This window comes from Scleropages formosus, chromosome 7 (genome assembly GCF_900964775.1).
Source record: "Scleropages formosus chromosome 7, fSclFor1.1, whole genome shotgun sequence".
NCBI lineage: Eukaryota > Metazoa > Chordata > Actinopteri > Osteoglossiformes > Osteoglossidae > Scleropages > Scleropages formosus.
The window spans coordinates 1443878-1456145 of NC_041812.1; the positions used below are offsets into that span (position 1 = coordinate 1443878).

The window sequence follows — 12268 nt, forward strand, 5'->3', positions numbered from 1 at the left end:
ACAAAAAACTGTGAAATTTATATGGTAAAAGTGCCGTGTTAGTAAGTTGCCTTTTCTCCTTTTGTGAGCATCTGAGTTGAAATTCCTGCTTGGCTGTACCAACCACCTGTGCTCCTTTGGATACAATATCTCTGAGGTTCTCTGCCCTCTCACCTCTGGTTACTGCACACAGCAAGAAACGTCCATGATCAGCCGGCTAAGTAGAGGAGTGCGCACTGTGTTACCGTTACAACTCTCCTGTCCCATGCTTACTGTTAACTCTTAACGTCGCTAGCAGTTCTGTTGGTATAAGTATGCCGTGAACAACCAAACAGTTCCTCACCACCATGCCAACAGCAGCTTGTTAAAAACAATAAAGAACCATGTTAATATGATTGGCTCGCAGCATTCATGTCAAAGAAGGTAGGTGCCTGGAGTTCCTCGGGGGAAACGTAAAATTGCCTCTTACTGAAGTGGAGACAAGGATGTAAAATGAGCATTTAAAAAATAATATACCTCGACAGCTGGTGGTGTAGTGGTTAGCGCTGCTGACTTTGGATCTGAAGGTTCAAGTTCAGTTCGTTTATTTTTATGGCACTCTTTTCACACAGTGACACAGAGCACTGGACAAAGGATCAGAAGCATGAAACAAATAAAAGTTTGGCTATACGTTAAACTACTTATGTAACTACGCAATTATTAAAGATGTAAGTAAGCCAACTGGTCGTGCAGGATAACAACAAAAAAAAGTCCCAACTGAAATGTGAGGGGAAAAAACCTCCGGGGGGGCGTGGCAGCATGCCAGGTTTGGGGTCCAAGCCCTGCTTCGAGTGCCTTGCAGCAGACTGGCATCCTGCTCAGGGTGTGTCCCCCCTCCAGCCTCGTGCCCTGTGTTGCCGGGTAGGTTCCAACTTGCTGCAACCCCACTCGGGACAAGCAGTTGTAGACATTGGTTGGTTGGTTGGGGTCCAAGTACCAGTGGCTGCACCCCACCCCTCATGGGCATTGTTTTTAAAAAAAAAGCATAGACATGTCTCGTCCACTATAGCATCCAGTCACCAGCTTCTGTCAATGTGGACTGCTGGTATGATGGGTGGCCTCCCTAGGTCTCGTCATGGGAAAACGATGCTCAAAAACAAAGAAAGAAATCTTGCCTGCTGCTGTAGTACTCTTGAACAAGGTACTTTCCCTCCATTGCACCTGTGAAATTATATTTATACAGATATAAATAGTTGCGTGTAGTTTAACATTGTAAGTTGCTTTGGAGTTACATGAATAACTGTAAATGTGCAGTACTTTTGGTTTATACCAGAGGTATTGTATACAGTTTATATTTTGTGATGTATCTTTACTGGACGTTCATCAGGAGAAACAATTTCATTGGTGAATATTTTCTTGAAGTAGTAGTTCTGGAATCTCATTATAACAAAAATTGCAGTTATAAGGCGCGAAATTACAATTTGACAGATCTTCTGAAAGATTGAATATCAAAGGTAAACCCAAGTTTAAAGTACTTGCATTGTATTCATGTAATCCGACATGTATTCATATAAAACATTATTTTGAAAGCAGTGTTGGGCAGCAGGTGGCACAGTGCTTAACATGTAGACTTGTGACTTGAAGGCTGATGTATCCTGATGTCCTCATATGCACCCTACTAATGGGAATTTTTGCAAAGTGCCAAAAAAGTAGTTCAACTATGATATCACTCACTCGCTCTGGTTAACAGCTTTTCTAAATCTGCGTCGCGGAGGTCCGGAGCTTATCCCAGGGTACAAGGCATAATAGTAACGGGTGTACAGGATGCCAGTCCATCATAGGACAGCCACACACACATCCACTATGGGCACTTCAGCTGAAATGCACCTTTTAGGACTGTGGAGGGAAACCCATGTAGACATGGTGAGAGCATATAAACTCCACACAGATTGTGCTGGATTTGAACTGACACCCAAATGGCCCAGGCACTGTGAGGCAGTAGAGCAACCCACTGTGCCACCCAACAGAGGTAGCTACCTGTTAAAATGGGGAAGATTGTAAGTTGCATCAGATAAAGCATGAAACCCATGGGTGAAAGGAAAGCAGCACTCTTTAGTTCTTGTGGCAGGTCATCTCTCCAAGGATTCTGCCTTTTTTAGGAGAAGCAACAAATTAAATTGGGATGGTCTCCACTATACGGAGACCATAAATATACGCTACATTGTGTTACTAGTACATTGCTAGGGCACTGCATTATAGCTCTAGTACATTGTTCCTTATCTGTTATCACGTCTTTCAGTAAGATTCCCAGGGATGCATTTAAACTTCAGTTCAGAAATTACTAAATGCATTTATATTTCGAAGAGAACACTAAACTAGTACACACACTAGTGATTCCTGCCCACTAAGTCAGAGAGCATAACTTGCATGATAAAGTAACAGAAATCCCTTAATATGTAATATAATGAACAGGAATCCCTCAAAATGTTCAGCATTCATCCAAAAAATTATTTGTGGGGAAATTATATTTTCCAGTATATTGTTTTCCATTGTAATGACAAAAAACAAGTTCGTTCTTACTTCCTGCTAGTGCTACATTTGATTCATTGCATTACAACAATTGTACATACGAGACCTTTAAAAAATGTGTTACCAGTGTATTAATACTCACGTATTATAAGATCTGTGCTTTTTTGAGCACTGACTTTTTTGTTGCTGTAACCGTATGGGATTAGTACACTAGGAGCCCAAATTATGAACATTCACTTTAATATTTTCGACCCTAGGAACATTTTTTGGTGTATTTTCTCGTCTGTTTTCAAAAATCTGTTGAAGAGCGAACAACCACCATTAGTTGGCAACAAAACACACCCAAATAAAGAAGCCTTGCAAGAAAGATTAAATTCAACTGGCAGACCACTCCCACCCAGTTACGGATAGTCCATGATCAATAATAAATGGTGCACAAGGTTATGTGCAACAATCAGCAGTTGCCTTTTTAAATTTTGTGGATAATAAGGCAAACTCGAACTGGCTAGTTTTACATTTATGTATTTACAGATGCTTTTTTTTCTAGTGACGTACATCTCAGAAAACAAAATGTACATTTTCATTTGTTGTATGGTCATTCTGTCACATTGGCTATCCGGAAGCCTTTGAGCTTTTGATTTTGGACCTTTCGTGCTTGGATCCACCGAGCGGCCAGAGATGGAGAAGCGTAGCAAGCAATCACATCTTTCATGTAACAAGAAGCAGATCCATTGGTGGTCTGGTAGGCCATAACCAGAGTGCTGAACTTTATGCAAGCAGCTACAGAAAGCCAGTGGAGAGCAATGAGGAAGGTAGGTGCATGGGAATGCTTTGGCAGGTCAAACAGAACTTGCACAGTGGCATTTTGCATCAGCTGGAGGGGTTTGATGGCAGAGGCTAGAAGGCCAGGCATGAGAGAATTGCTGTAGTGGTAGTACAGGTAGGGTGTCACCATGGCATAGAGTTTTTTTGTGAGATGAAGCCTGTGGATGTTATGCAGGATAGTGTTATGGCTTCAGTGTGTTGAGAGAAGGGCAGACTTAAGTCAATGGTTACTCCCAGACTCATACATACACACTGTCTGCAAACCAGAGCCTAACCTGGCAGCACAAGGTGCAAGACTGGAGAGGGGGGGGATACACCCAGGACAGGATGCCAGTCTGTTGCAAGGCATCCCGAACAGGACTCGAACCCCAGAGCTGCCACAGAGCAGGACCTGGCCAAATCCGCTGCGCCACAACACCACCCCGCTCTCAGCCTTTTCACAAGTTAAGTAGGCGAAATGAGCAAGTTGTCCAGTCTGAGTTCTCGACAGAAGGACAAGCCTGCTGGGAGGTGAAAGACCTCTTGAGAGGTTGAATTGCAGGTGGTGATCAGACATACAGGTAGAGATGTCCAAGAGGCAAGCAGTGATACATGAGGAAATATCTGTAGCTTCGGGGGAAACGAGAGGAAGAACTTGCTATCATTGGAGCAGCAGTGGTAGAAGAATCTCTGGGAGGTGATGATGTGGTTGAAGAAAGATGTATAGCTGGAGAAGAGCTGGAAGCCCAGCACCCTGTGGAACACTAGCTGAGTGAGGCTTCATGGTTAACTGGGAGCCACACTAGATAGCTTGGTAAGCTCTACCAGATGGGTAAGAGTCATACCATTTCAGCACTGTTCCTTTGATGCTAAGTTGTCCAAGAGAAGAGTGTAGAATCCCATGGTTGACAGAGTCAAATACTGCAGACAGGTCGAAGAGGAGGACAATGAGGACCAAGGAGAGGGATGCTGCTCTAGCCAACTGGAGAGCATCTGATACTCCAAAGAGGGCATTTTGAGTGCAATGACCGATTTTGAATCATGACTGAAAACCATCAGGGAGCTCATTCTTGGCAAATAATGGCGATAGCTGGTTATATGTTGCCCGTGCCAGAATTTTTGACAGAAAAAGGAGAAGAGAGACTGGCCTGTAGTTCTGCACTGAGTCTGGATGCACAGGGGGTTTCTCTAACAGCGGTGAGATGAGGGCAGTTGGGAAGGCACATGGGAAGAAACCAGTGCAGAAATAGGAGTTGATGGGTGCAGAGATAAAACAAATATTTTGTGGGGAAATGCCCTGTAGGAGAGGTGAAGGGATGATCGAGGGAGCAGGTGATGGCTCTGTGTGACAGCAGGTGGTTGGAGAGTTCACCTTTTGGTATGGGTTGAAATGTGAGGAATGGGGCTTTGCGGGGAGACCCAGCATGGTTGGGGTAGGTGGGTGCAGAGAACTTGACTCGGTCTCCAAAGAGCAAGGAAAAATCTTCAGCAGTGAGAGAGGAGGAAGAAGGAGGACATAAGGTGGAAGAGAAGGTGGTGAAGAGTCTATGTGGATTGTTGACTGCAGACTGGAGGTTTTTGTGAGAAAAGGTAACTATAGCTGAGAAAACAGCAGAGTGGAAGGAAAGTAGTATCTCCTTGTAACTACTAAGTCTGTGAGACTTGATTTCCACCATCTTTGCTCATCAGCCTGAAGTTTGTTGCCACTTGACTACATCTGATAATGGATGCTGACAAACATGGTACGTGTACATGTGGTGAATGGTCCCATCTTCATGGTCAATTTTCTGTGTCCTCAGTTGGAAACACATGTACGCATAGTTGTCATTTAAGGTCAAACAGTTTTAATGTCTTCCTCCAACACTGTCCTCTATTTTAAATCAGTTTCCCTCCAATAGAGGACGTGGTGGGTTCAGCCAGTGTGCGCTGTGTGGTAGGTTGGGGGGTCGAGCCCTGCTTGGGGTGTCTTGCGACGGACTGGTATCCCGTCTGGGGTGTCTCCCCTGCCCCTTTGGCCTTGTGCCCTGTGTTGCTGGGCCAGGCTCTGGCTTGCTGCAACCCCCCCTTGAGATAAGTGGTTATTGACGATGGATGGATGGAGTTTCCCTCCACTTGAGGATTATTGATTGAAATGCTGATTGAGACAATGTGATGAGGTTGTCTTAAGATGTGTTCTTTTGGGAATTAATTTATAAATGATATACTTGGGCATTAGTTATTGAAAATTATGTTTTATGAAAACTGTGTGTGTTAAGAATGAAGTTTTTCTTGATTTTAGTTTAAAAAAAAAAAAAAAACTTTCCCCATAATGTTGATTGAATGGTATTAACGCTCTTATGTACAAATGGAACAACAATGACGTAGTCGTGCAAGTTCTGCAAGATCCAGAAGGGGAAATTTGATTTGCATGAGGCAGGTGATTTCTTTGTCACCTCATTTCCCTGTCTGAATCTCAAATAGCACAGAGGTTGATTGCAGCAGAAAGGGAAAAGTCTCCTCTGTCCCCTCAACATGCCCAACAACAAAAGCACTGAAGTGTGCAGTCTCAGCACCAACATATTATGCGTCCTGATCCTTTCCTCGATTACATTAGCAACAGAATTTTGGCCTTAGTTCCCCAGTGCCTCACAGGCTGCTTGCAACAGTGTCTATTAACATCGTTTATTACTATTCCATTGCTTAGCTCATGCTTAAATCTGAGGTAGCCCAAAGTTCTTCACATTAGGCATCTGAGGGTATTTAAAAGAACAATTCCAGTTAAGAAATAGGCCTCACCTTTCTACAGTAGTGTCTCCAGTAAATACGTAGAATTTGCAAACTTCAGCTTACAGCTGATTATATTATTTTTTGTATTTAGTATTATATTTTTGAATTATCACTAATGTTAATGTAGTCGTGGCAGTAGTAGCTCTAGTATTTACTGTTATTAATACATTATTGTTAGTCCTGTTTAGACTTTGCAGGTTGACATACAAATGAAAGTAATTAAATACTTTTGCTGTAGTACTGTGTTTTCGTATTAATAACACACGGATTTTAAATGGTTTATCACAAAACCGACCAAAGAAAAGTGCATGATATCTAAAGAAATTTTTGGACTAGTAAATTAGGAACAGGAAGTGATCTGAGGAGGATTAAGTGTGAGATCTGGCAAAGTGCTCCCCTATTTTTGAGGTCACTGGTTAATTTTTACAATAATTACCAGGAGTTTTAATAAAAAAAAAAAAAAAACAAAAAACAATTTGGTAAAATTGCACCCTAAGAATGTGGCACTGCGAGGTGCATATGGAGGTCTGTGAACGTGTATTTGCTGAGTGCTTGGAAGTTCCCGCTCACCCCAGTGACATGGTGGCTGTAAGATGAAGACACACACACACACACACACACACACACACACACACACACACACACACACACACACACACACACACACACACACACACACACACACACACACAGAGCTGGCCAAAGCAGCGCCTTTCCATGGGGAAGTTCAGTCAGTAAGACAAGGTCTTTCTGAACCCAGCTAACTACTATCAGTGAGTGACATGAAGCATCGGAATTTTGACTTTTTAAAAAAAAAAAAATGTTTTATTATAAATAAGATTCCTTTGAAACACAACTTGACAATTCAGAAAAATATGAATTTAGTCTGCGTTTAAATTATTTTTTCTTTCAAGTGCTTCTTCATATCTGCTTTTTGCTCTTTTACATTAGAGGTCTGCTTTAACAGAAATTGTCATCAGATGTATATTTACACAGTAGTTTACATAGAGCGTGACAAAGTAAGGTGAAGGGCACTGCACTCAGGCACTGTCAAAGTCACATAAACAGCAACCTGTTCTCCCATCTTCATCAACTTTATCTATTTTTATGGTGGGTTGTTGAAATTAAATTTAAATTGGAGCACAGAAGAAAGACGGTAATAGACAAAAATCACGTTGTAGTTATGCAGAAAGAGGCCGTATTGAGGTTGAGGAAGAACTATTCATTACAAGAACATAATAGTGAAGCTGAAGGAAGACAACTTGAGGCAAAACTGTTAACTAAAATAACAGTGAAGCTGAAGAAAGACATTTTGAGGCAGAACTATTGGCTAAAACAACAATGAAGCTGAAGGAGGGCATTTCGAGGCAGAACTATTGACTAAAATAACAGTGAAGCGGGGGGTCGTGCTGAGGCTGAGGCAGAACTATGCACTGAAATTACATTGTAGTGAAGCTGAAGGAAGACATGTTGAGGCAGAACTGCTGACTAAAATGACACTGACTGTGTGAGGCAGAACTATTGACTCAGATTGCATTATATTAAAGCAGAAGGTCGTGCTGAGGCTGAGGAAGAACGAACGGTGGGGTAAAATGACATTGTACCACTGCAGGAGGAAGCAGTACTGAGTTAGAGGCAGAATTTGCGGACTGAAATTACATTGGAGCGCAGCCGAAAGATGTAGAGGCAGATATATGGACCGAAATTACATTATAGTGGAGCAAAAGGAAACAGTGCTGACAGAGGCAGAAATATGGATTGAAATGACATTGTAGTGCTGCAGGAAGAGGCAGTGCCGAGTTGGAGGCAGCAACACGGAGTGAAATCACACGGTAGGGGAGGTTTTTCCTGCTTCCTGGTGCTGCAGAAAGAGGCAGTGCTGAGTTAAAGAGACAGAAATTCGGGCAGAAAAAGAGCCAGTGGAGAGGAGCACTGGGAGAGGAGCAGCTGGCTGGTTTCCAGAACAGCCCCGCTCCACTCTTCGTTTATATTTATAACAATATTAGAACGACTGTTTTTTTATTTTTTATTCTTATTTATACTGCGCCTATTTATTTGGATTACTTCTGTCTGCGGTGTCCGTGCAGCTTTTAAACGGCATTTTAACGGGGACCATTTTCTTTAAAGCGACAGAGAGGCGTAGCACTACTAGCAGCCTGTCTTCTTCGCATTATTATTATTTTTACCCTGCTTTCTACAATTGGGATTAGGGTTTGGTTTTTTGGGTTATTCCTCAGTACTGTGGGTCCGAGGAAGGCGGTTAACGGAAGATGGGCTGTTTAGGCAATAGCAAAACTGAAGATCAGCGCATCGACGAAAAAGCACAACGAGAAGCGAATAAAAAGATAGAGAAACAACTGCAGAAAGAGCGACAAGCCTACAAGGCAACACATCGACTGCTGTTGTTGGGTAAGCCGGAATTACACACAAAATAATGGGCATTTCGTGGGGGCTAGTTTGAAGAAGGTGTTTTTGACAGCTACGTTCGGCTCTGGCAGAACAAGGCAGCGCTCAGTCTTATGGCCGTGCCGCGTTCGAAAGCGATTTTTGTTGTTGTTGTTGTTTGTTGTCGTCGTTGTTGTCGTCGTCGTCGTCGTCGTCAGAGGAAACGGTGAGAATATATGGGTTTATTTAATGTTCAACGACTGTGTCCACTGATTTATCGCTTTATTTCGACAGGGGCCGGGGAGTCCGGAAAAAGCACCATTGTGAAGCAAATGCGAATCCTGCACGTCAACGGCTTCAATGCAGAGTGAGTGCCGCTCCTCTTTTATACAGCCTCATAAATGATGATGATGATGATAATAATAATAAACCCTGACGCGTTTCAAGCCTAAATGCATTTCTGAGATTGCGCGGTGGTGTTATAAATGCTCGCTTTCGGGGTCTAGTATTTGTGGACGCTGACGTGCCTCGGCCCGCTTTTCCCGGGTTTTGCAGCCTTGCGCTGTTGCACTGCAGCTCTCTGTGGCGCGCGCGGCCCAGCGCGCAGCAGCAGCATGGCGACCGACAGTCAGTCCCGCGGCTCGCGCTTAGTTCGAACGCGGCTCTCTTGCTTGAGTTACCGTCTCCTTTCCGCTAGGCTCGCGGGGCTCGTAGCGGTAGCGTGTTCGTCGCAACGACAACTGGCGTGCAGCGGGGCCTCTGCGTTCGCGATAAGACGTCGTATACACCAGAGATGAGATGAGATGAGATGTGTGCTTTGCTGCAGTTGTTGTGTCCGTCCCGTCCGTGCTAAGTTCTGACCGTTTTAATATGGCGTTGTTACACGTGTTTTCTTCCATGTTCTCACTCTTCTTGTACATGCATGCAGTGGTCGGATGCGCACCTGTTGAAAGTTAAGTGTCAGGTTTTCTTGGTCCAGGTGACGTTTCATTCAATGCAACTTTCCACTCAGTGTGTACGACTGTTCCCCCCCTTTTAAATTAATCTGTGCTCTTTTCTCTTTTTTTGCTCAGAGAAAAGAAACAGAAAATCTTGGACATTCGAAAAAATGTGAAGGATGCCATAGTGGTAAAATACATTTTCTTTTAATTCTAAGAATTCTTTAATGGGAGTCTTTCTGTGATGCTTTACAGAGCAACCTCAGTGATCAGACACAGCGTCGTGATCTTATTCGAACCTGATTTATCCATCTTAATGCTGCTCTTTCTGTTGTATCCATTTTCCAGACTATAGTTTCAGCTATGAGCACTTTAATACCGCCAGTCCCACTAGCGAATCCCGAGGACCAGTTCAGAGTTGACTACATCAAAAGTATAGCACCTCTATCTGACTTCGACTACACACAGGTAAGACTCGAGACTTCTTTCTGAACATCCAGCGTTGTTATTAATTGCATTTGTCTTTTTTGCTTTATTTATTTGCCCCTGTTGTATTCCTATGTTTTTTGCATCTTAAAATTGGGCCTTTTATTCTTAAGCCACCAGCTGATGTACGCTGGCAATAATACATTTTTCTGGGGTGCTCGTGGTGATCTTTAGATTCGGGTTGCTCGGAGGTGTTTTGGGACACATTAATCTGTGCAGCAATTTTTGTTGTTTTTCTGATGCAGTGTTTGTAAGAGTTGGAGGGTATCCTGCGGTTAACGTTATTAATGGATGATGATGATGATGATAAATACTTTGTAACCAAGGCAAGATGAGATGGGATTTCTCAGACTTAGACAAATTAATATCACATATTGAAGTAAGTAATGGACTGTGCTGGGTTTTAGGGAATTCTTACATTATATAATTTTTTTTTTTTTTTAAACTGTTGTCAGTGTTGTATGAGGTACATTAGTTTCTCACATACTGGAAAGTGAGACAGCATGTTTATAATATTAGGCTTTTGTTACTCTCCACTCTGACAGTGTGATGTGTAAAGCATATAACATGTTTCACTTGATTAATTACGGAAAGCTGTATTACCCCTTTTTGCTAAATGGGTTTTTAAAACCCATGTCAGAGGACAGCATATTAATAACCATACCAATGGTCACTTTTTTTAACACGCGTATGGTTTTTGAATACTTGGTGGTTTGATTTTTAAACCGATGTACAAACAATAATAATTTCCCTTGTGGGATCAATAAAGTATATCTATCTATCTTATCTATCTATCTATATGAATACACATGAAGTATAACGTATGGGTCTTTTTAGTGTCAGATTTCCCAAGTTTGGTTGTGATTAAACTCACCTAGAAGGTTCCATTTTACATATAGTATGTTTTTACATCCATAAACAGTATTGTCTCAGCTTAACTTGCTCCATATTCTTCTTTGACAGCTCAGTAATAAATATAATTGCCCTCCTGCATTTTGTAAATTCTTAATTTCTGAAAATAACAGGAGCAAATGGTAAATAGATTACTGTGGTTTGCCGATTTAAAGTGAGGGTGGAAATTTTAATACTTCAGCTGAATATTGAAATATTCAAGTTTTCTTTGTAGTGTTGCTAGTATTAGAAAATTTGCTGCCATGTACATTTTTCGTTTTTGGGTAAAGGAACAAGTAACACAGTAACTACCGACACAATTTAAGCTTAATGTATGGAGAACTGAAGAAGGAAGTTTGCTGTTTCATGATGCTGCCATTGCTACATCCCTGTTACCAAGACCAAGTTTTTGTAGCCATATTTCCCATCAACAGTAATATACTGTAGTCATAATTTAACTTCAGCAATGAGGAATGTAATGAGAATCCCCAAATAGCAGGACTTGGACGAAAGGTGTGCGACATCGACAGGTCGTAAATCTGCCCGAGTGCAACAAGTTTTGTCTTTCATATTATTAAATTGATTCTTTCATAATTGTGTATTTGGGTTTTTTTTTTTTTTGTAATTTACCTCTGAAAAGTATCCTTGTACTTCTTTATCTCAAAATGTCATGGCTTATTGAGTGACTGTTTATTCACATGTAGACATGCTTAGAATTTCATTTAAATCTGACAATTTAGCTCCAAAAAGAGGGGTAGTTAAAACATAGTATTGTAACATGCTTCTGTCATAAGGTAGTTTGTAGTGATTGCATATTCATTGTTACATTTTGGAACATTTAGAATCTGTCAGATGTTCTGTTGACCACAGGTTGAATATGAAGGGTGCTTCATGATTATAGTCATAATAATCATCATAAATAATTATTTATACAGTGGATATACTCAGTTTTAAATAATTTGTCCTTGTGGTAAAGTTTTTTGATTTTTAACTTGTGCTTTCTCCTGTAATAATAATAATAGTTTTGATTACACTGCTTAGTTGATGCTTTTATCCGGAACAGTTACAGTTAAAGGGGAATCACAGGTATTATAGAAGGGCCCCATCTGTGATGGACCCGGCAACCTTCATATTGTAATTTAATGTTTCCAACAACCATTTTGATGAATCCCTGCTATTAGAGCCTCTTCAGCAGTCAAAACATGTGGCCGTCATGCCTTTTATTGCATATATTTCGGTTATTCAGGATTTGGGAGCATCATGTAACAGATTTGGTTTGACAAAACTGTGATAGTGGACCTTTAAGATGAATATAGTAGCCCATCAGATGACAGTATGGCTAAAAGTGACAGTAAAGCTGTACTGTTTATCACATTTTTCTACTTAATATTTCAGTATAAAGCAATGTGAGTTGAAAACATGCTGACAATCATATTTTATACTCACTAGTGGTGTTCATACATTTTTATATATTCATGGGATCTGGCTGATATTAATGAGACTGCATTTTT

General features: G+C 41.4%; 1 protein-coding gene across 2 annotated transcripts in view; it reads left to right on the forward strand.

Annotated features, from left to right (window-relative positions):
* Positions 1–12268, forward strand: part of gnal2 (guanine nucleotide binding protein (G protein), alpha activating activity polypeptide, olfactory type 2) — a 66256-nt gene that overhangs the window by 11748 nt on the left and 42240 nt on the right. The window contains exons 1-4 of one of the 2 annotated variants that reach the window (XM_018745148.2): positions 7885–8466; positions 8737–8809; positions 9516–9570; positions 9729–9848. In XM_018745148.2, coding sequence (XP_018600664.1) covers positions 8328–8466; positions 8737–8809; positions 9516–9570; positions 9729–9848 — 387 coding nt within the window. In that variant the 5' untranslated portion in view covers positions 7885–8327. Of the gene's footprint in view, positions 1–7884; positions 8467–8736; positions 8810–9515; positions 9571–9728; positions 9849–12268 lie in introns of those variants that run through there. The other variant, XM_029253714.1, reaches the window with a different exon arrangement.